General features: G+C 35.5%; 1 protein-coding gene across 1 annotated transcript; it reads left to right on the plus strand.

The window, feature by feature from the left end:
* The first annotated feature begins 21,355 nt into the window (after positions 1 to 21,355).
* LOC122297360 lies at positions 21,356 to 24,390 on the plus strand. The gene is made up of 3 exons (XM_043107397.1): positions 21,356 to 22,237; positions 22,819 to 23,166; positions 23,271 to 24,390. The coding sequence occupies exons 1-3, from the start codon at positions 21,800 to 21,802 to the stop codon at positions 23,877 to 23,879; spliced, it is 1,395 nt and encodes a 464-aa protein (XP_042963331.1). The 5' UTR covers positions 21,356 to 21,799; the 3' UTR covers positions 23,880 to 24,390.
* Positions 24,391 to 25,785: the final 1,395 nt, after the last annotated feature.

Genomic DNA, 25,785 nt, shown 5'->3' on the forward strand with positions numbered 1-25,785 from the left:
GAATGACTCTGTCGGAAAGAACTCTCCTGACGAGATGTTGACACCTTGCGTTAAATCTTCTTTGCAATAATAAATCTTTTTTGTGGGCAGCTTTGGCAAGTGAGATGAGACATGAAATTCTCATCTCATACTTACAACTTTTTCAAATTCACACAAAAAATATAATAAAAATATAATTTTTTCAAATCCAATTCAATATTTTCAAATCCCAAAATAATAATTATATTTAAAAATTATATTTTAAATTTTTATCTAAAACAAAAAATTCTTACCTCACTATCCAAACCCACCTATAGACTCATTGGGACTCGATTTTCATACTTTTGACTTATCTAAAATAAATCCTAATATCTTCTAGAGAAACTCATTATTGTTATAGATAAAGTCAAAACAATTTACATTCATCCAGAATACAAAATTAAAGATAGAATAGACTCTATCATCTTAGTCACATAGTCCTGACCAAATTCTTGCATTTATATATATTAATTACTCAATACTTCTCAAAAGAAAAATGAGCAGATTTAAAAGTAATTATGTAGAATACGATGTCAATACGTACATTCAAATAAAGAAAAGTGTTGTATCCATAAAAATAAATCTATAAATTGATATGATTTCATATGATACATTATATTTATTTGATAATAAAAGTAACTTTTAAATCTAACGTATTACATTAAATTATATTAGTTTATGAGTTTATTTTTATTAAACCTGTTTATAATTAAAGCATTTATCTAAAATAAATAGAATGATAGTGTAATATACATATATAATTCATCATAAATTAGGGTATAGCTAGCTCGAAAATCATGTACGGGCAATTGGGTTAACCTAATGAAACCGATCGACTCCGGCCCTACTGGCCATGACAACCCTTTTAAAAGTCGCCACCTCTATGGGTTAAATTAAATTAAATGTGTACGTGTAGGCTACATCGATCATGTGCATTCATGCAATGGGAGGAGTCGCAATCTGACACCTAGTTTTGAGAAGGCATATCTTTTGGCATCAGCATATAATTAAGGACGTCACATTCAGAAATCTTCCAAGCTATTATGCTTTGTCACATTCAGAAATCTTCCAAGCTATTATGCTTTGTGATTCTCATGATGAACAGCACGGCCCAAGAACAATTCTCTCCTTCTCTCTCTGTGATCTCTGCTGATCTTTTGCATGCCTATGCTAGCTGTTATTTTCTTCCCTCTTCAGTATTGTTAGACCAAGTTAATTCGATCATTCTGCAACAACATGGCCATGCTTTACAGGCTGCGTAAATGAGCTATATTGGTGGACCAAACAAATGGGAGAATCCCTCTGCAACTTGCATTGATGAAGCCAGCTAGGGACGATTGCATGGTAAGCACTTGCTGTGTAAGGTGGGCACTGCATGCATGGTACATGCAGCTAGCTAGCTAGGTTTCGATCTCTCAATTAATGGAAGCTGCATTGTTGTGGGGTAGTAGACAATGTTTCATCACATGAGTAATCTGCAGAGTCATCATTCACCAATTCAATAATATCGACCAAGTCAAGTGGCATTGACATAGGAGGGACCTAATTCGCTTTTAACCAAAAAAGGGTAAGTCATTGCAAACATATATATATATATATATATATATATATGTATACTTTCCGGAAAAAGTCCACCCAAACAAATTTTAGAGTCATGGATTCGAATTCCATTCTAATTCACGTTACAAGAAAATTGTTTAGTTGCTATCAGTTATTTTCTATCAAAATGACTATTTTATATCAAAATAAGTCTATTTAAATCATAAAAAAAAAAAAAAAACCATTTTTATCACTAATAATTTGTTGGAAATGCTCAATTTTCTTGTAGTTGACCTTCACCATTTATTTGACTAGAGATTAAACCATGCACTAACAACAAGGAAATCCATATAAAAATATTTGATGGAAGCTCCCCTTTCTGCAACTTGGGGTCATTCCTATAATATGACAAGTGACAACCTACCAAACACATGAAGCTGGGAGAATCTACGTGGTCCTGAAAGTATTATTAGTCAGAATCTATTTGGAACCATGAGTGAAAATTTGCTTTTGGTATATATATATATATATAGATGTACGTTTTGAGAGAGAAAGAAACAAGCAAGATTATGTTTGTTTCGAGGTAAAACGTACATTGTTTAATTATCTCACATGTGGGGAAATTAGGAAAAATGATGCTAAATTGAGCAAAAATAGATAAATAAGTGAATTGAATTAAAGTTATATATAGTAAGTTTCAAAGGAGGAAAATATTAAAATATAAACTACTAATTATTGTTAGGAAGTCCGTTCTCTTCCCAAAGTTGGAGGTGAAAATCTAGATAATGTCAAAAGATTGGATAAAATAAACTAATTAAGTTAGGACTTAGTACTGCTTCGTCTTCTAAACACACAAGTAAAAAAAGTTTAAATTGATAAAAAAAATATAGATTCAATGTAAATTAGTGTACTAGTCTTTTTGGTTTCAGGCTATCAGCTCATAATTAAGTCATCATCTTTCACATGTCAATCTGATCGAATATTTATATACAAAAATTTTATGTATGGTTATTTTTATATATTTTTTGTGCATTTTATTAAAATAATTGGTTGCATCACTTCTTTTTAATATAAAATAACTATTTTAACCAATCACATTAATAGAGTGTATAAATAATAAGAAAAAATAACTGTACATATCATAACTCACTTATATATTTAGACCCAATTGTTGCCTTAACTTAGGCCTGCTCTTAGCATTGCGAACAAAATAGCTCCTATATATCCTCCGAGGATTGATGTAAGTGCGATTTGGATAATGAGATGAAATGAAATACTTTTAGATGAAAATTGAAAGTTAAATAAAATATTATTAAAATATTATTTTTTAATATTAATATTTTTTTAGAATTTGAAAAAGTTAAAGTGTTTATTATATTTTTTATAAAAATTTGAGAAAATTGTAATGATGAGATGAGATGAAACACTCTCACTGTCCAAACAGAGCATAAAGAGAGAAATATCATTTGTGATTTTTAGAAAGTTGGGTTTTGTAGATTTTGTTTATAACGTTTTCATTCTTCTCGAAGGAAATGCATTGAAGAAGTAAAGTCCATCACATTTCCTTGTAGCCGAGATATAGAGTAGCAGACCAAGACTTTGTCTGAAGATAATGGAGGGACTTCCCACTACTCTGCTGCGTTAGTAGAGGCAGTTTGTTAGAATTGTTTTCACTCATGTATAGAGGATAGTACAATGTCAGAGTTAGCTATAATATTGTTGTCTTATTCTTTTTGATATACTGCAGTACACACCAAAAGGTTGTATACATGTTCTGCATCTTTGTATTCATTTTCTTCAATGAGAATAGAACAAGAAGTTCTTTCCATTTTCTTTTTTCTTCACTCTTTAACATGGTGTTAGAGCAGGTCTAGCGATCTTTTGTTGTCACTCCATCATCTTTTAGGATTTTTCACAAACACCTTTAGTGCATATAACCTTTCCTCTTTCATTTATCATCATCAATGGCAAACATCGATTCCTTTGCTCACAATATCCCCATATCGCCTACAAAAGACCCAACGAAACTTTTATATCTTCATCATAGTGACAATACGCATACTGTAGTCATCTCACCCCCACTCACGGGATCAAACTACATCTCATGGAGACATTCCTTCACTCTAGCCATCTCAATAAAAAATAAGTTGTGCTTTCTTGATGGGAGTATCCCAACTCTGGAACTGGCTGATCCTCTCTACATCTCTTGGCTACACTACAATAATCTAATCCTTTCATGGATTCTTAACTCTATTTCAAAAGACATAGCTTCTGATGTCTTCTACATTAGCTTTGCAAAGGAGGTTTGAGAGAAGCTTAAAACACGCTTTTCTCAACCTGACAATGTGAGAATATATTAGTTGTAGCAATAATTTGGAACCATTATTCAAGGAACACAATTGGTTAGTGAGTATTTCACCCAACTCAATGTCGTTTGGGAGGAGTTGTGCAACTACAGACCACTACCATGCTACTCTTGTAGACTCTGCACATGCAAGGCACTCAGCTCTATTAGTGAGGTACAAATCTCATACTATGTTTTCAAATTTTTAATGGGCTTGAATGATTCCTATGAAGGCATCAAGTGTTGCAGATGCAGACAAAATAGTGAACGGTGAGCCATACACCGTTTGCTCCTTTGTTTTATTAGGCAGCTTAGTTTCTGCAGCAGATTGCTGCACCGTAAATGCTCTGCTCTCCTATAAATAGGAGAGCTTAAATGTGCAGAATGTGTAGAGTGCAACAGAGAAGTGCATCAAAGTGGGTGAGAGAGAGATTTCTGTAAAAATTATTTTTATAGTGAAATTACAGCAGCTGTGGACGTAGGCAATTGCCGAACCACGTTAAATTTCATCCCTCCTTTATTTAGAATCGTCTCTGTGTCAGAAAAGCTCCCAACAACTGGTATCAGAGCACTGGTTTGAGCTGTCCAAAAATTCAAGTTGTTCAAAATCAATTTTTGACAACTCCACGGTATTCCTCGCGTCGAGACGAATTCGTTGCCGCAAACGGAATCAAAAACAGAGGTCGGACAAGCCTACAAGCGCCCCTAGAAGATCGGCGCGTGCATCTGCTGCAACCCACGCTCCCCCACGCGCTCCGGAGGTTGAAGACGCGTGCACCACACGCGCCCTCACGCGCTCCAGAGGTTGAAGACGCGTGAAGGACACGCGCCCTACAGAGGTTCGGCGCGTGTGTCACACGCGCCTCACTCTCCCCCACGCGCATACAGTACTGTAGCGCGTGTATCTCACGCACCACGCGTTTGCCCACGCGCACTGTGCAGCGCGTGTATCTCACGCGCCAGACAGATCAAGACCGTCCGTTTTTCAGATCTATTTTTGGCTAGATCTAAGCCATTTAGAGTCCGATTTCGACGATCAAATAGTGCTTTCCAACTATTTGGATCATTCCGGACTCATCCGTACGATCGAAATTTTGAGATTCGGCATCAGTACATTGGATCTGAACCATCCACGTGTTGCAGATCATTTTTGGGCTAGATCACGCCAGTTGGAGTTCCATCGCGATGATCAAATAGTGCTGACAAACTATTTGGATCATTCCGGACTCGTTTCCATCTAATTCGAGTGTTTTGGACGCAACGGTGATCTTTGTTTGTTTGAATTTGAACTCATTTGTAAAGTTATGGCTGGAGAAGAAGCTAAAGGTGTTGGTATCGAGAAATTTGACGGTACAAACTTTGCCTACTGGAGAATGCAGATAGAGGATTATCTCTATGGGAAGAAACTACATCTTCCAATCCTAGGAAGAAAGCCAGATGACATGAGCAATGAAGATTGGAGTTTCCTTGATAGACAAGTGTTGGGAGTCATTTGACTAACACTGTCAAGATCAGTTGCACACAATGTGGGAAAGGAAAAGACCACGGCAGATTTGATGAAAGCTCTATCAGACATGTACGAGCAGCCATCAGCCAATAACAAAGTGCATTTGATGTACAAGCTATTCTACTTGAGAATGGCAGAAGGAACTTCAGTTATTCAGCATCTAAATGAGTTCAACACCATCATCAATCAATTAGCTTCAGTGGGGATTGAATTTGATAATGAAGTACGTGCACTGATTGCTCTAGCTCAATTGCCAAAAAGCTGGGAGGCCATGAGAACAGCTGTTAGCAATTCTTATGGCAAAACAAAGATGAAGTATCAAGATATCCGGGACTATATTCTTAGTGAGGAAGTTCGCAGAAGAGATACAGGAGAAGCATCAACTTCCAGTTCTGCCTTAAACCTCGAGATGAGAGGTAGAGGAGCTAGTAGAAGTTCAAATTGGGGCAGATCGAAGTCCCGAAGAGGCAGAAGTAAATCTAGGTTTGAAAAACAAGTACAGTGCTGGAATTGTGGCAAGATTGGCCACTTCAAAAATAATTGCAAGGAAGCAAAGAAGAAGAATGAGCATGACTCTGTTAATGCCACAACAGAAGATCTCCAAGATGCCTTACTTCTTTCAGTCGACAACCAAATTGAATCTTGGATGTTAGATTTAGGAGCCTCGTTCCACACTACAGCACACCGAGAAATCATGCAGAACTACGTCACTGGTAATTTCGGGAAGGTGTACTTAGCAGATGGTGAAGCGTTGAAAATCGAAGGCATAGGAGATGTACCAATCAATCTGCCCAATGGAAGTGCATGGTTGTTACAAAAGGTGCGACATGTTCCCAAACTCATGAGGAACCTGATTTTTATAGGACAACTTGATGCTGATGGGCATTCGGTACTATTTACCGGTGGCACGTGGAAGATAACAAAAGGAGCTATGGTAGTAGCTTGAGGCACAAAAACAGGTACTCTATACATGACTTCAAGTATTAGAGATACTATTACAATTGCTGATGCAAATGCCAACCTATGGCATCAAAGGCTTGGTCATATGAGTGAGAAAGGAATGAAAGTACTATTATCCAATGGGAACTTACCAAAGTTGGAATCAACTGATTTCGACATGTGTGAAGGTTGCATTTTTGGGAAACAGAAAAAGGTTAGTTTCCTGAAAAATGGTAGAACTCCAAAATCTACAAAGTTGGAGTTGGTGCACACAGATTTGTGGGGGCCATCCCCAGTCGCTTCTCTTGGAGGATCGCGGTACTATGTTTCCTTTATTGATTACTCAAGCAGGAAAGTATGTGTTTATTTTTTGAAAAATAAATCTGACACATTTGATACTTTCAAGAAGTGGAGAGCCATGGTTGAAAATGAAACAGGCTTGAAGTTAAAATGTCTGAGGTCAGTCAATGGAGGAGAGTACATCGACGGAGGGTTCAAAGAATTCTGTGCTGCAAATGGGATTAGATTTCAGAAGACTATTCCCGGGACACCGCAACAGAATGGCGTAGCTGAACGCATGAACATAACTCTCAACGAACGTGCCAGAAGCATGAGGCTGAATTCAGGATTGCTTGAATGTTTTTGGGCTGATGCAATTAACACTGCAGCCTATTTGATTAATAGGGGACCTTCAGTTCCCTTAAAGTTCGATCTACCAGAGGAAGTTTGGAGCGGAAAGAAGGTAAATCTTTCCCATTTGAAAGTTTTTGGCTGTTTATCATATGTTCACATAGATTCTACTGATCGTAACAAGTTAGAAGACAAATCTAGAAAATGTTTTTTCATCGGTTATGGTGATGAAGAATTTGGCTATCGATTTTGGGATGATAAAAATCGCAAAATCATCAGAAGTAGAAATATGATATTTAATGAGCAGATTCTGTACAAAGCTAAGTCACAAACTGAATCTGAGGAACAGCTAAAGAAACCTGAGGTTGTTGATTTTGATGTTACTCGAGTCAACACTGATCAGAACGAGGATCAAGAAAATGATGATACACAGATCGAACAACGTACACCACTTACTGTTATTCGAAGATCTTCAAGAACAATTAGGCCACCACAGCGGTTCTCACCATCTCTATACTACATCTTGCTAACAGATAGTGGTGAATCGGAAAGTTATGATGAAGCTCTATGAATTGAAGATTCGATCAAGTGGGAGAAAGCCATGCAAGATGAGATGGAGTCACTGATGTCAAATCAGACATGGGAGCTAACTAAGCTTCCAAAAGGCAAGAAGGCTTTGCACAATAAATGGGTGTACAGAATTAAGGAAGAGCACAATGGTAGCAAGCGCTACAAAGTTAGAATGGTCGTGAAGGGGTTTCAACAAAAGGAAGGTGTCGACTACACATACATTTTCTCTCCAGTTGTAAAATTGACAACGATCAGGATAGTGTTGGCAATTGTGGTTGCAGAGAATTTACATCTTGAGCAGTTAGATGTGAAGACTGCATTCCTTCATGGTGATTTGGAGGAAGACATCTGTATGCACCAGCCACAAGGATTCTCAGTGAAGGGAAAAGAGAATCTAGTTTGCAAACTGAAGAAGAGCTTGTATGGCCTAAAACAAGCTCCACGACAATGGTACCGGAAGTTTGACAACTTCATGTGCAGTAATGGATTTACAAGACTGCAGGCTGACCATTGTTGCTATATGAAGAACTTTGACAACTCTTATATTATCTAACTGTTATATGTGGATGATATGCTCGTTGCAGGGTCAAGCATCGAGGAGATCAATAAACTGAAGAAGCAGTTGTCAAAGCGATTTGAGATGAAGAATTTGGGTGCTGCAAAACAAATCCTTGGTATGAGAATTATTAGAGACAGGTCTAATGATACTCTCAAGCTCTCGCAGGAGGAGTATGTGAAGAAGGTGCTCAGAAGGTTTAACATGGACAAGGCGAAACCAGTGAGCACACCCTTAGCTAATCACTTTCGACTAACTAAGGATCAGTCGTCAAAGACGGAGGAAGAGCAAGAATGCATGAACATAATACCCTATGCATCTGCTATTGGTAGTCTTATGTACGCCATGGTCTGTACAAGGCCAGATATTGCACAAGCAGTGGGAGTTGTGAGCAGGTACATGAGTAATCCAGGAAAGCAGCATTGGAAAGCAGTCAAGTGGATTTTAAGATATCTACAAGGCTCTTCAGATACGTCACTATGCTTTACAAAAGTAGGTTTAAAACTACAGGGATATGTAGATGCTGATTTAGCAGGTGACGTTGACAGCAGAAAAAGTACTACTGGATTTGTGTATACGCTGGGTGGTACAGCTGTATCTTGGGCTTCTAAGTTACAGAAGATTGTTGCTCTCTCAACTACAGAAGCGGAATACGTTGCTATAACTGAAGCAGGGAAGGAAATGGTTTAGTTGCAGTCATTATTGGAAGAATTGGGAAAGAAGAATGAAAAATGTATTCTGCACAGTGATAGTCAGAGTGCTATTTTTCTTGCAAAGAATCCAGCCTTTCATTCCAGAACAAAACACATACAGTTGCGATACCATTTTATCTGATCTCTTCTCGATAGTGGACAACTGATACTTGAGAAGATTCGAGGAACAGAGAACCCAGCAGACATGTTCACAAAAGTAGTTACTGCTGACAAATTGAAGCTGTGTATAGCTTCAGTTGGACTTCGTACTTAAAGGCATGACTTGAAGTTGCTGTGATGATTGATATGAAGATATGTAGACTCATTTGTCTCTAAGTGGGAGATTGTTGTAGATGGAGACAAAATAGTGAACGGTGAGCCATGCACCGTTTGCTCCTTTGTTTTATTAGGCAGCTTAGTTTCTGCAGCAAATTGCTGCACCGTAAATGCTCTGCTCTCCTATAAATAGGAGAGCTTAAATGTGCAGAATGTGTAGAGTGCAGCAGAGAAGTGCATCAAAGTGGGTGAGAGAGAGATTTCTATAAAAATTATTTTTATAGTGAAATTACAGCAGCTGTGGACGTAGGCAATTGTCGAATCACGTTAAATTTCGTCCCTCCTTTATTTAGAATCGTCTCTGTGTCAGAAAAGCTCCCAACATCAAGGGATAGACTTATGAGTCCCATTCCCTATTTGGACAAAATCTTCTCTATGATCTTGCAAGAAGAGAGACAAAGGGAAGCACGTGCTCTAGTGCTGCCCATTGTTGAACCTTCCACACTAGTAGTTGTCAACAATCAAACTAAGTGAAGAGATAAGACTTAGATCACATGCCAACATTGTGAGAAATTTGTTCATGCTCGAGAAAAGTGCTATAGGCTTGTCGGTGTTATACCAAACTTCAAATTTACAAAGTCCAAACTTGGGTATTCTAGCAGTAATGGCTCACTCTCGACTCATTCAGCAAATCAAGTCTTTTATCTAGGGACTCAAGTTCAATAGAATGGTGAGACACCACAGCTATCATTGCTTCAAGACCAAATTCAGAAACTCATGGCTTTTGTTAATGGTGAGACACCACAGCTCAATTATGGTCAATCATCTTCCTCTCTAGTACCCGAGTAGTCCAAACTATCTCACAAACACCACTCAAACATGACAGGTATACCATATCCACACTCTTCCATTTTCTCAAATTTTGATCACAGTTATTCTAATCCATCTCTATATTCTATTACACATTTAGCACCTTGGATAATAGACATCGTTGCCATAGATCATATGATCTGTTCACCTTCATTATTCACCACCATCACTTGTCCCACCCAAGCCCACGTCCAATTACCCAATGGTACTAAGGTTGCTGTCACACACATAGGAATTGTGCAACTCTCAAATGAAATCATACTAAAAAATGTTCTCTGTGTTCCTTCCTTCACTTTGAATTTATTATCTGTCAGCAAACTCACTCATAACTCTCATCTATGCATTGTGTTCTTGCATAATCATTGCTTTATACAAGTCCTTTCTTCATGGATGATGATTGGACTTGCTAAAAATTGTCATGGTCTTTATTACCTTCTACCTAGTTCTCACGGACACAGGACTTCCAGCCCCAACTCTAACTCTCTGATGGCTCAATCCAACTCTTGGGTATGTCATGCAATGAAACAACAAGAATTTGATGTATGACACTTTAGACTAAGGCAGTTGTCAAACCAAAGGATGAATCTAATTCAATCCTCATTTCCTAATGTAAAATGTAGAGACTTAAGTCATTGTAATGTTTGCCATTTGGCTAAGCAAAAGAGAGTTCCCTTTTCCACTAGCACTACTTGTTCTTCTTCAATCTTTGACTTAATACATTATGACATTTGGTCCCTATTCTCAACCATCCTTGCAAGGACATCAACACTTTCTTACAATTGTTGATTATCATAGTAGAGTAACATGGGTTCACTTAATGAAATTTAAATCAGAGGCTAAACAAATTCTACAGTCCTTTATTAAAATAGTAGGAACCCAATTCAACTCAAAGGTTAAACAAATTAGAACAGACAATGATATAGAGTTTCATATGCCATATTTTTTTCGATACCAATGAGATTCTCTATAAAAAAAACTAGTGTTTATACCCCACAACAAAATAGGGCTGTGGAGAGAAAACACCAACATTTACTCAATGTGGCTAGAGCCTTACTTTCTCAAGCTCATCTTTCACTAAAATTCTGGGGTGATATTATATTGACAGCCACTTACTTAATCAATAGGATCCTACATTCTGAAAAATAATACTCCTTGTGAAATTTTGTTTGGTTCTTTGCCTTCCTATGCAAACTTGAGAGTTTTTGGTTGTTTGTGCTATGTGTCTACCCCCAAACATAACATGACCAAGCTTGATCCGAGAGCTAAACCATGCATATTCCTTGGTTACCCAGCTAGAGTAAAAGGTTATAAGGTCAATGACTTAAACACTCACACTATCTCCACTTTTCGGAATGTGATCTTCTTGGAATTAACCTTTCATTTCACCACTAATTTAGATCCCAATCCCTCAAGTCTCACATTGCCACCACCCCTTATAGACATTTCCTTTCTTTCCTCTACTCTTACATCCCCTCCCACTCAAAACATCTTTTCTGATGAACCTGTTGAACCCGAGCCTAACAACCCTGAATTCCCTTTACTTTCACCTAACTCTTCTACATCTTCTCACTCGTCACCTATCAAATCAAATCTTCTCCCCATTGATACTGCTCATCCTTACACTTTTCCACAGCTTGTTCCCGTTCGGAGGTCTAATCGAGTTAAGCATTCACCATTATACTTGCATGACTACCATTGTGCTGCTGCCTCATCACAAGATCAGGTACATCTTCTCATCTTTCATACAATCATCTTTCACCTTCTCATAAGTCTTATGCATTATCTCTTTCTCTTATCCATGAGCCAAAAACCTATGATGAAGTTATTGTTTCTGACCGTTGGAGAAAAGCCATTCAATATGAACTTTTGGCACTTGAAGCTAATGGTACTTGGACCATCACCTCCTTGCCACAGGGATAGAAAAGCATTGGTTGCAGGTATGTATTTAAGACTAAGTTAAAGTCAATGACAGCATTGATAAACACAAAGCCGTTTGGTAGCTAAAGGCTACACTCAAGGAGAAAGATTCGACTATCAAGAAACTTTTAGTCCTATTGCCAAACTCACTACAGTGAGATTATTCCTACCTTTAGCTACTATCCATGGTTGGCACTTGCACTAACTTGATGTTCACAATGCCTTCCTCCATGTTGATCTTGATGAAGACATATATGGACGTTCCTCCTGATTTCAGCTCAAGGGGGAATCTCATACCGAAGAAAAGAAACTTGCATGGAAGTTACACAAATCCCTTTATGGCTTGAAACAAGTCTCTAGGCAATAGAATTCAAAGTTCACTCCATCTCTCATTTTCATGATCAATCGAAATCAAATTCTTCATTGTTTACTAGAAACTAAAAATCTGGTTTTGTGGCCCTTCTTATATATGTGAATGATATCATATTAGAGAGTAGCAACTTGGAAATCATCGACTCCATCAAAAGCTATCTTCATACTCAATTTGAGATTCAAGACCTAGCAACTCTTAAATACTTTCTTGGGCTGGAAATGGCAAGGTCACCTGCAAGCATTCATGTCTGTCAAAGGAAGTATACTCTAGAAATTCTAGAGGATGCTAGATTACTAGGAAGCAAGCCTATTAATACTCCAATAGAGCAGAATAACAAGTTATCTCACTCTTTCATGGATTACTTGAGTGATCTTACAAGCTATCATCAATTGATTGGGAGGCTCATCTACTTATATATTACCTGGCTTGATATTACGTATGTAGTCAATGTCTTGAGTCAATTTATGGATAAAACTATGAAAGAACATTTGCACATAGTCCATAGAGTACTTAGATACTTGAAGGGATCAATTGGGCAAGGCATTTTCTACTCCTCTAAGTTAGATATGCACCTCAAAACTTATAGTGACTCAGATTGGGCAGCTTGTCTTGAGACATGAAGGCCAGTGACTGATTTTTGTGTATTTCTTGGATACTTGTTGATTAGTTGGAAGTCCAAGAAACAATCCACTGTGTCTAGATCATTTGTTGAGCAGAATATAGAGTATTGGCTCATACAAGTTATGAAATTGTTTGGCTTACTTTCTTGTTGAAAGACTATAATGTGCATCAAGAAAAACTAAATTTTCACTACTGTGATAGCCAATCAGCAATTCATTTGACTAAAAATTCCATTTTTATGAGATAACTAAGCATGTAGAATTAGATTACCACTTTGTTTGGGAGAAAGTTTTGGCTGCGATCATAACCATGGTTCATGTGGTTTCAAAATTTTAGTTGACAGATATCCTTACTAAGGCATTATCAGCTTCTGTTTTTCATTTTTTGTTATTCACGATGGGTTTTCTTAATATTTATGCATATCTTGAGGGAGAGTCTCAAAGGAAATACATTGAAGAAGTAAAGTCCATCACATTTCCTTGTAGTTGAGATACAGAGAAGTAGACCATGACTCTGTCTAAAGATAATGGAGGGACTTCCCACTACTCTACTGTGTTAGTGGAGGCAGTCTATTAGAAATGTTTTTACTCATGTATAGAAGATAGTACAATGTTAGAGTTAGCTGTAATATTGTTGTTCTGGTATGCTGCAGTACACACCAAAAAGTTGTATATATGTTCTGCATCTTTATATCTATTTTCTTCTTAAATCAGAATAGAGCAAGAAGTTCTTTCCAGTATCTCTTTTCTTCACGTTTATAACGATCGTGTCTTATCATTTGCCCGCTTCTATATATCTCATTAATTGTGGCTGTGAAATCACTATTAAGTATTTATATTTAAATTTTTTAAACTGATGGAAAGAATTAAGTGATACTATGTAAAACTACTATATATCTTAAAAGTTTAATTGAGGTAAGTTCTATTATTAAATTTATATGTTAAATTGCTGATGTAATCCTACACGTCAACATATGGTTAATTTGTAAGAACATAAATAGATTGGTACTTATAGGTTTCATGCCTCCTCTTCCAATCACAATTAATTATTATCTGGAAGTTCTGGATTGATTTATAAGGTCTTGTTTGGATAATAAAAGTATTTTATCTTATTTTATCATTATATTTTTTTTAAATTTCACAAAAAATATAATAAATAATTTATCTTTTTTAAATATCAAAATAATAATAATAATATTAAAAGATAATATTATAATAATATTTTATTTAACTTTTAACTTTTATTTAAAATTATTTTATCTCATCTTACTATCTAAGCCGCACCTAAGTCTCACTTCTAAATTCTTAATGCTACGTACATGTTGATTTATCTTTTATGAGAAGTCATGCACATATGCATGTGCCCTGAAATTAATTAAAAGATGTTGGATTTCATGAATAAGTAGAAGACCCTTTTTGTTTAATGGACTTTACTTATTTGTTGGGCCATGAATGGAAGAATCTTAAGACCATCATATATAACTATACCCTGCATGCATGCATGCCCACATGAGATCACCATGCATGCATGGAATATATTACATGAACAACTGAGTAAGACATGCACGTACATTATGGTTGATGTTATACAAAAAACCAACTTTAATTTATGGTTGATGTATTAAAAGCTTCTTAATTAGAGCATTTGAAACGGCCACCATGTTCTGGACCACCTTGTAATACAAACAAGATTCATCATTAGGCTGTCCAGTACTGTCAATGTCCACCCCTACCATCTTAACATCATGTACTGGGGACAAAACCTAGGATGAGATCAAACATAATACAAATATTTTGATATGGGACAACGTAAATACAAGAACTAAAACGTAGAAGTTGTCTTTGATCTCCTCGCCTCCATCTTTTCTCATTTTATTAGAGAGCAAATGTAGAACTTGAGAGCTTGCATATTATCCATTTTATTGTTGATTTCACCTCTAGACCTCGTGTGGACTTATACTATATATAGTGCCAAACCGCTTTAAATTTTAGTGTCGGCTTTATGTTTTGCAAAATTTCTTTATTGATGGTGAAAATCAATACTAATATTATAAAAAAGTTAAGTTAATGGGAAGAAATAGATTTATTTATTTATATTATAAATATAACACTTCTCTCGTGTGTGGACCAAATTCTCTCTTAATAAGTAGGCCCCAATATATATAATATTTAATTAAATAAAATAGATTGTACGTTGTATCATGATTTGAACTTAAAACTCCTACTCTAATGTCATGTAGAAATCACTACTAATTTCAAAAATTTAAATAGAAAGAAATAGATTTAATTACCTGTATTATGTTTTTAAATCAAGTCAAGGATGTATATGATCATCTTTACCATCAACACCACGGTCTATGGATCATCTGATCAACTATTGATCACCATGGAGACCTTGGAAAAGAGATAAACAAGCTGATACATGGCATAATTGCATGTATCCTTCTTTATGTATGCATCTCTTAATTACACTCTATGGATGTTGTAGTTTTGTAGCCAATTTAGGCGAGGCCATGAAAGAGGCCCGGGGGATAAGGGGTCCTACACCTGGGGAGTTGCCCCAAATTTTTGGGCTCCACCTATCCTGACAGGTGCTCAGAGTTTCTGGGCCGCAACCCTTTTTGAGTCTGTGGATGCACATAAACTATAATCACAATACCTCAAGCTCCACACGCAGACTGCAGCGGCAAATGGGGCAAGTTGCAGGCTTGTATAGCTCCCGGTACTCCTTAAAATAAACCTACAAACTAATGTTAATATTATTTCATATAAAACCGGTAACGGAACGTGGGGGAACCTCCAAAAAAAAAAAAAAAACATTTTGAAAATACAATATATCACTTTAAATTTTATATATAATTTTATAAATATAGAAAATGATCCTTCAAAAAATTTATAATTTCTATATACTCTTTAAAATTTTTTAAAATTTCAATATACCTAACAATACATCTCTCTATTTTTTTTTCTTATAGTCCCAAAATTCTGTTTAATGTCTATATATATTATTTATTTTCAAGGATGTGGCCTCTTCTAAATTAAACTTAAAACTAAGTTTAAAAGAAATAATAAGTTTATTAATATATATGAATTCAAAATTTTTTTATTATACAATATTAGGCTTCTTAATATGGAATCCAGAATGAAAATATAAGAAAAATTATTTAAGATCAATGTCTTATATGAAAAATAGTTGCAAGAATTTATCCTCTAGGCTTGAGTAAGAAAAGAATTTATATTGAGTAAGAAAAGAATTTATATAAATTTTAAATTATAGCATTATATGTTTAATGTGATATGAAAATATCTAGATTTTATATGAAATCTGATAAAGTAACTTACATACTACAATAAAAGATGATATTTTAAAAGATCTATTGATAGTTTCTATAAAAAAATAAATTATAAATATTTCATTACAAAAATAACAATAGATGAATATTAGTCAATAAAACATTATCGTCAGAATCTGAAACATATATTAAGTTGTGTTTTTATAATTTTATGTCCACATGCACGAAGCAAATTACCGAGATATACTTTTATATGGAATTATATTTTTATGAATTTTCAATCTCTTTTTAATTTACATAAGAGAAATGATGTTAGTAGTTATAAGATGTGCAAGTTCTGCACACTTCCTTTAAAAAAGAGTAGATAAATCTATAACTCACATGAAAAAATTATTTTTAATAGTGGACCTTACTCTTTTTTCAAAAGGAGTGTTTCGTACTTGCAAGCCTCCAACTGTATTTATTATTACTCTTTATATAAATGTGTCAAAATAAAAAAGTTGACTCCTCTCAACGTAATTACTGGTTCTATTACTGAATTAATATATTAAATATATTTTATAATAAAAATAATTTTATAATCTAATATAATATATTAATCTACGTAAGTTTATGAGTTATTTTGGTGGAGTATTTTTCGTTACAAAATCATTTCTCTAAAATCAAAGCTCCAAGCCTCCAATAATAAAATAATCTTTATAAAACAATTTAAAAAATGAAAAAGAAAAGACAGAAACGGCTCAACAACCACAAATGGCAAGCCTGGTTGATTAGTAGCCAATCGGTCATAAATATTAAAGAAAGATTGAATGGCCCATCCGCCGATGATAAAAGCGATTGAAGGGTACAGGGACCAACAACATTAAAGCTGTTGAAAGAGAAGCCCAAAGCAATTTTTGTCTTCTTGTCAGATGTGCTGTCCCAAAATCCATACATAATAATAATAATAATAATAATGCTAAATACATTTCACTTTTAAAAAATAATAAAATTTATTATTAAAAAATTATTATTTTTTAAATATATTTTATTTTTATTTATTTTAAAAAAAGTGCAGGCATTTATACAACAAATATCATTTCTCATATAATAATATATAAAATTTTGTTTCATATAGCTATTTTTATATAATTTTTATATACGATTAGTCAAAATAATTATTTTATATTAAAAAATAACATAATTAATTACATTAATTTTATATATAAAAATGACTGTAAATTTTTGATATTATATATATATATATATATTTATGTGGACTATTCTGGGTTGGCTTCTGTTCTGTAAGGTTGCTGTTATTAGTATCTGTGAAACAACGGAGGAGTTAATTCTTTTATCTTTTTCCTGTATAGGAGCCAACAGTACTGGAACCTGGTTCTGTGTTTGAAAGCATGAGAGTATCTGTTTCTGAGTATTGACTTGGTGAAGTGGAGTTTTCGTTTGGTGCCCAATCTACCTCTACGTGTGTCGATGGGACCAGCCTTCTTGCCTAACTTCACGTACAATAAAAAAGCTAAAGGCCGACCAATATTTATTACAATTTTCTAACACTTTCTACCATTTGGATAAGTATAGACATTAGCTTACCAATCTCACTATATTTAATGTCCGGCCCTATTTGGATCCTTGACATAAGTAAGAAAATTGAAATACTGTTATCTATTTTTAAAAAAATGAGTATTTATATAAACAATTTTAATGATACAGCATTTCAAGATAGGATCCCGTCGAGACTAACTCATCATTCATATTTTCGGACAACTTAATAATTTCTTAGATAAGTAATTTATGTAACTTTTTAATATTTCTTGGGGGGCCATGAAAGGTATGTCTGCCTAACATCAACAAATTTATATAACTCCTGATCTTTAAGGAAACGGTACACCGTCTACATTAAGGTAGGAGAAGCTTGTCATTTAAGAACCATTCTCTATATTTGAATCGAGAATGTGAGCATTAACTTTCCTGAAACTCTCGGCCAAACTCATCTCCCAATTATGATCTTTGACTTCTCATTCCCAAACCATTTACTTTATTTGTTAGATGATCAAAATAAAGTCATTAAATTGAACGATATTACTATGATTTATAATGAATATTAATTAGCTTATGAAAAATTCTATACATAGGCCGGTTTTATTTTTTATACCATACATCGGTCTGATTTCTCCATTTCACGGTTCTAAATAAAAACCCACCATCCTCTTACCCCCTCCACTTTAGAAAGGTTTAGTGCGAGAAAATCACAATTTTTGTCAATGGATAAAAATACCACCAGTGATCCTATCTCCAATTCTCTAACTGCACATGGAGCGATGGCTACATAAAATTTACAAAATAAGAAAGAGATAGAAAATCTCAAGTAACCTCTCATGGCCTACTGAGAAATGATGCTTTGAGTGGCTAAGAATCACAACATATCAACCAATCGGGTTTATCTGTAGCAAGAAAAAAACAGGTCCATGCTCAGGTTCGTACTGTTGTGTGGTTTAATCTGTAGAAATACAATCTGATTGTCTTATCATGAATAATTATTATTCCTACCAAACATCCCCCAACAAACCCATAAATCTGATTAAGTAAAAGAAAATAATAGACGAGTATAACATAGACAAGATTTACAGAGATGTGAAATTTACAGAAAGTCTTCACATGAAAATATTCGCACATAGAGGGAGATATTTGTACGGAGGAGAGATATTGCTGCTTTGGGAGAAGCTCGAGAAAAGAAAAAAAATAGAGTTAAACTTAACAACCACGTGTATGTGAGAGGCTGATGAATATAATTACACTTCGTTTATACATTTAGCCAAATAATTCTTTATGTTAGTTTATGATAAACCTTTCTTTTTTTTAATTTTGGTGAGGTTGATGATCAAAAATATTTGTCAGGGAGTGATTTTTCAAAAGTCAGCACGCAGATGTCAAATTAATAGTGTCTTAAGTCAATGTTAGTTTGCAGTCACAGCCTAATATAAACTCCAATCGTAAATGACAAAAATGCTGTAAATGCAGTTTGAAATTGAAGTTAAAGACCTTTTTTGCATGTTTCCGTGATTAGCGATGTGATTGAGAATTTGCTTTTTTGCTTCTATGCCATGGCTAATGGACACGTTCTTTGACACACAAAAGGGGGCTATTCATTTTTGGTACCGCAGGACTTTTCAAAGAAAGAGTACTACGAGTTGAAATATTTCGTAATATTATATATTATATTTTTATCTCATTTTCAACTTAATAAATATGTCATATCTTATTTATTATTATTAAATAATAAAAAATTATCTAATAAATAATTATTCAATGACGATAAATATATTATATCTTATATAGTGAGATTATATAAAATTTTTCTTCTTCTTTATATCAAATTATGGTATGAATAATCACATATCACTTTGAATATGTTTGGAAAATTTTAAGTAACTCTTCGTCATTCCAATTACACGTATTTATGACACATTTTTAAGTAGGTTTCATTTGGTTGATTAACGACTCGGTGTATGGAACGACTTGCTGGGTATAAAATGTAACATAACCCGGCCAACCCATGCATTGCTTATTGAAAGTGCATCGTCCAAGGGAAGAAGGAAGAGACAAAAAAATGTCTAAAGATGAGACATAAAGCTACACAAGATGTAAAAGAGAGGAAAAACAGCTAGAAAGGTGAGTAAGAACATGAAGTTAAGGGACAAGAAATAAGCATATTCTTCTATATACTAAGGGACAAGGTAAATTGGGAGTTGTCAACTTCTACATACTAAGGGGCTAGGCATCATCTTCATCTTCATCAGCATCTCCTCCATTATCATCATCAAATACAATCAATTTTGCTTTCAAAAGATCCGTGAACGTAGACTTTAATGTCGAATCACGTAATTTTTTATGTCTTTCTATTTACATTTTTTATAGTTTATTTACTATTTAAGCTATGAATGAGCATCAAAGTATAACACCACCACCCATGCAAACACCACCATGGGTTATTTGACCATATTGTTGGCATTCAACCTTGATAACCAAAAAAAAAAAAAGTTTATCAACACCACTTATAATGAACTACATCAATAAGTTAAAAACCAAAACAATAAGAGTTTGAGATCAAGAGTATGTTAGCTCACTTTTTTATGATATTGAGCAAGAGAGTTAGACCAACGCATGAAATGAGACATATAACATTTCAAAAGATCTCAAATGAACCATAATGAAATTAGTTTGATAATTTACGATTTATGGTTGCATAAAACCTATTGGGTTAAAGGGTTTAGTACTTCATGAAGTGCCTAGCTTACATCAACGTTGACCGAGGAGTGCTACCCGCATATGCAGGTGTGGGGGCACCCCTTCCATATGCAATTTTGTAAACAAGTCTTACATTTTTGTGAATAAGTCTAACAAATTGTAATATATATTTATATATATACAATTTGTAAAATATAAATAAATATAAATATTGAGTGCGGGCAGGAGAAAAGAGGGGCAGGGTTGGGCCATGCCCGCCCCCAGCCCTTGGTTAGAGTATTTTATGAGGAGTGGGGGATCCCGCTGCCCACCTCTAGGTCGATGACCTTTCACTTGTTAAAAAATTCTTTCTATGACCCACAAATGGAATCACTGACGATTTTATATTGTATGTTCAATTGGTGTCAATGAGGCTTTTGGCCATCCCAACTCATTTATTGAGTTTTATAAATATGTATTTTGACTTTTTAAGATTTATAATTACGTTATTTTAAAATATAATTTATATATATATAATAAAAATTTATTATATATGGACTATTTCGAAACGGTACACAAAATAATATTAATATCAAAATATTTCGTTCAAGTGCCTCAACTGAAACGACTCTCAAAATCGTAATTAAAACTGAATTTGACATCAAAATGAAACATTGAGTCTATCTTAGCAGTGCCTAAGCATTATTTGCCATCTTAAAAGACTACTCAATAAATATAAGATATAAAATATATCAATATTAATCTTTCAATTAAAGTTAAAAAAAAATTAAAAAGGAAAAAGGAAAAACACGACCCCATCTTTGCAGCGTGCTTAGTATGCTGATTACGGAACATAAAGCCCATCATTGATGTGCACTGAGAAATAAAAATTCCATATTAAATATTTTCCTTAAAGAAACAAAACATTTGTTTAATTTTGTCCTTTGACCGTTGCCAAAGGCGCCGAAGACCCTGAACACTGCAGCTCTCCTGCTGTATCATCCGACTCACGAGAAGTTAAAAAATAACATGGTTGAAGATTTTCCATCTCACTTTCCATCACGAGAAAATATTTTCCCAGGGTCTCGTCCTTCCTCTCAAACCCAGCCCCACGAAGAGAAAAAGTTATAGAATTTATTATTATATATTTAAGAATATTAAACCAAAAAAAAGGGAGCAGAATAACAACAGTCTACTGGCCTACATATCATTGCCCAATTTCCTTCTTCAAAACGGCATTCTTCTCTCTCTGCTTTATCTCTCTCTCTCTCTCTCTCTGTCTCTCTCGCAGTTAGCTTTTCAGTAGGCTTTGTTTTCACTGTCTTTTTAGTATTTGGCTCTTAAGAGTTAAGAGCACTCTGATTTGCTTTGTTCTTCCTCATTCAGTTCTTTATCTGTGACATTGAGTTTGGTGGGGGGTTTGAGTGTGTAAAAATGGAGAGGAAGCAGGGTTTCTTTTCGGCGCTAAAGGAAGAGGTCGTCAGAGGGTTGTCGCCGGGAAGGTCAAGGGCGAAGAGTCCGGCGAGAAGTGGGTCACCCATGTCGAGCTTGCTGCGGCGGAGGAGAAAGGGCCACCACAGTGGGCAGCCGGAGACGTTGATTCCGAGATCTGGGAGCTTGAGGCCACTGGAGGCCTTATCGCCGTTGAAGGAAGGTCCAGACGGCACGGACGGCGAGGATTCAAGGATGGAAGGAAGGTGGGGACAGTGGATGAAGATGGGCCAGCTCTCAAGGGCGCCTGCCGTCTCGTGCTCTGCCTATAAACGCTCGGATCTGAGGCTGTTGCTTGGAGTCTTGGGTGCGCCGCTCGCACCCGTGCACGTTAGCTCCGCCGATCCTTTCCCTCACCTTAGCATCAAAGACACTCCAATCGTTAGTTTTCTTATCTTTTCTCTCACTTTTGTATATTCTATTGTCTCTCTTGAATGTGTTATGTGTGTTCATTTTTCGTTCAGTTTCTTTCATGTTACATTTAGAGTAAGAAAATTAATTTCTTGAATGTTTTTTTTTTCCCCTCTGACTTCAATGTTTAGTTTCTTTAATGTCAGTGAGCAGCCTCAGGTTGCAAAAATTTTTATTGAATGTTTTAATGGATGTGGGTCACTTTTTTATTTTTCTCCCACGCTTCTTGAATTGTTTATCACCACTACACAAGAATGAGTTCTTTGAAGTCAAATCTATTCTTCAAAAATTTAAAATTTGTATATATATAAAAATATTTGTAGATTTGCTCGTGTAATCGAATCTGAAGGATTTCATGTCGTAGTTTTGATAGTGAAATCTGAGCATTTGATACCTTTATATACATTTAACAAGTGAGGGAAGTGGGATAAATGCTGTTTGAGCATTTTTCTGGCTAGATTCGTGGTGAAAGCTGAGCAATTTTTCTAATTTCTTTGAGGCTTTCCCTTTGTTTCAGCTAATAAAACATGATTTTCTGGCGGACTTTGCAGGAAAGTTCGTCTGCTCAGTACATATTGCAGCAGTACACTGCAGCTTCTGGAGGCCAAAAACTTCAAAACACCATGCACAATGCTTATGCCATGGGGAAGGTGAGGATGATAGCTTCTGAGTTTGAGACGGCCAACAGGGTCATAAGGAACCGGAACTCATCCAAAGCTGCAGAATCAGGTGGGTTTGTCCTGTGGCAGATGAATCCAGACATGTGGTATGTAGAGCTTGCACTTGGTGGCAGCAAGGTTCATGCCGGTTGCAATGGGAAGCTGGTCTGGAGGCACACACCTTGGCTTGGTGCACATGCCGCAAAGGGGCCTGTTAGACCGTTGCGCAGAGCTCTACAGGTGAACCTTCATGGGCTTAATTCTCCAGTATTCCATTATTTCCTCAAATTGCTTCCCACCACGTCCCACGTAGGCACTTCATTTATATGTTTTCCCTTCTTCAGGGACTTGACCCTAGAACCACTGCAAGCATGTTTACCAATGCAAGATGCATTGGAGAGAAGAAGATCAATGGAGAAGATTGTTTCATCCTCAAGCTCTGTGCAGATCCTGTGACACTGAAAGCCAGGAGTGAAGGCCCGGCAGAGATCATAAGGCACGTCTTGTTTGGCTACTTCAGCCAGAAAACAGGGCTCCTAGTGCACTTGGAAGATTCCCATTTGACCCGCATTCAGAATAATGGAGGCGATGCTGTTTATTGGGAGACTACAATCAATTCATTCCTTGATGATTACCGGCCCGTTGAGGGAGTCATGATCGCTCACTCTGGTCGTTCAGTAGTAACCCTTTTCAGGTTTGGAGAAACAGCAATGAGCCACACAAAAACCAGGATGGAAGAAGCATGGACAATAGAGGAAGTGGCTTTCAATGTTCCAGGGCTTTCAATAGACTGTTTCATTCCTCCTGCTGAAGTAAGATTTGCTTCTGTGAGTGAAGCCTGTGAGCTTCCTCAGGGTGAGAGGGTAAACACTGCTATGGCAGCAGCAGCATATCGTGCAAAAGTTGCAGCACTTGAGATTTCTCACAACAGCAACGATAATAGCGGTGTCTGATAAACGTTTCTGAAAGGTGCAGGGTTGTTAGCAGATTTCACATTACTAGGTCGGTGTCTAGTTTCAACTGACAAAAAAATTAGAAGATAGTTGGGTAAGGTAGTAGCTGGGTTGTTTGTGCATTCTCGGCGTGGGAGAAGTGCCTCTTCAAATTTGTAAATACTGCACAATCATTCACAGTTTCCTGAGTGACTTTCTAGTCTCGCAGTGGAGAATCGGATTCTTGGAGTCGGGGATTTTGGGTTTTTGGTGGATGTTTGAGCAAACAGAGGTTTGTTTTCCCATTTACTTTCAACAGATGTCCGAAAAACAGAAAATCTAAGTAACATTTTCTCATCTTGATTCTTGTAAGATATGCTCGAGTGAAAGAAATCCAAGTTATCTAACTGTGATAGCTGAAGATCAACTAGAACTCACGTATCTCTGTCGTAAAGATATGTTACACTATGCATAGCCATGTCCATGTGGCTATTTTGAGGACAATGCCATTAATGTATAACATATTACTGCATTTTTTTCTTCTACTTTACTAAGAATTTGGGAAAACATGTAGTGCATCGTTTCTTTGTTTATGTATAGCATTTCAACGATGCTACATTTCATTCTAAATCTTGTTATCTTTAGTTACACTTGTTGACGCGACAATCATTTAAAAGTAAAAGACAGTAATCGCAAATATGACAAAAGTACCGATGTGAAAAACAACATCTCTCCTACAATGTTTATGCTGTAGTGTCATTCAAGATTGCTTGTCATGTTGAGTAGGAAAGTTACCTGTCTATTTGAGACATGCAAACTTTGTTAGGAGAAAAACGAGAGAAGCAAGCCTGCGATTCTGTCTGGAACGTTCTTTAAAAGCTCAATCATTTCTTCCTTTTTCTTTTGTCTTTAATAATTATTATTTATCCTGGAATGCCAGCATTGACTCAAGTCTAATTATAGATTTTGTAAACATGCCAATGCTGCCATGAGAATGTTGCCGAAAGTAAATTTAATAGCATCATACGTATCGAATATAATTATATTGTTTAATGACAGTAATATACAATTTCCATCTTTGTTTTTGGGCCTCTGGACTTTACATGTACACGTTCTTCGATGAACAACAAAACCAGGTTTACATCCTAGAATGCTGAGAAGCCCGTCTCTGTGTGGCCCCTCCCTTCCATTGAGCGGCTGAGCCTCACTTCATTTTCTCTTGTTTCATTTAGGCCATGTTTGAAAGTTAGACTGAATTAAGATAAATTTAATACTTATCAAATAAAAAAAAAGATAAATTTAATACGGTTTAATTTTAAATTAAGTCTAAAATCTAAATACTTAATTCTTAAATTACTAAAATCATCTTAATTCAAAATCTCTTCACACGTGAGACCCACAGTCTCTTTCAACTCGACACCTCTTTACACGCAGGACCTACAATTTTTTTTAACTTTCTATAAGTACATCTAAATTCATATTAACATCCAAACATATCTAAACTTATCTTAAATGGGCTCTACAAAACTCACTATTATTCATAAATAATTTAATTAATCTCAACTCAATTCAACGTTCAAATACTATATGTTGGTATAGAGATGATACCATTCATGTCACATACAATTTAATTTGTAAAGAATTAATTTAAAATTTATTTTGCAAATAAAAAGTACATCACATCCTCCACACTAACTTATAAATATAATTTTCATATTTGCTTCCAATCTATGTTTATTTTGTTCTTGTTCTTGTTGCATTTTTATTTATGTATTAATTTTACTGGTCACTAAATTAATTTTTTTTGCCTATGCTATGCTCTAAATTAGCTACATAATAGCCTGATGTTAGGAGAAGTGCTACAACTACAAAAAGATCCCACAAAAGTAAACTCATAAATTGAAATGATTTCATTTGATATGTTAGA

This window comes from Carya illinoinensis, chromosome 15 (genome assembly GCF_018687715.1).
Source record: "Carya illinoinensis cultivar Pawnee chromosome 15, C.illinoinensisPawnee_v1, whole genome shotgun sequence".
Classification (NCBI taxonomy): domain Eukaryota; kingdom Viridiplantae; phylum Streptophyta; class Magnoliopsida; order Fagales; family Juglandaceae; genus Carya; species Carya illinoinensis.

Excerpts from the sequence above, each read along its gene's own strand:
- LOC122297360 (XM_043107397.1), top strand. The coding sequence starts at position 21,800 with ATGGAGAGGAAGCAGGGTTTCTTTTCGGCGCTAAAGGAAGAGGTCGTC. Across the intron at positions 22,238-22,818 it reads GCATCAAAGACACTCCAATC|GAAAGTTCGTCTGCTCAGTA; the intron begins GTTAGTTTTCTT and ends CGGACTTTGCAG. Across the intron at positions 23,167-23,270 it reads CGTTGCGCAGAGCTCTACAG|GGACTTGACCCTAGAACCAC; the intron begins GTGAACCTTCAT and ends TCCCTTCTTCAG.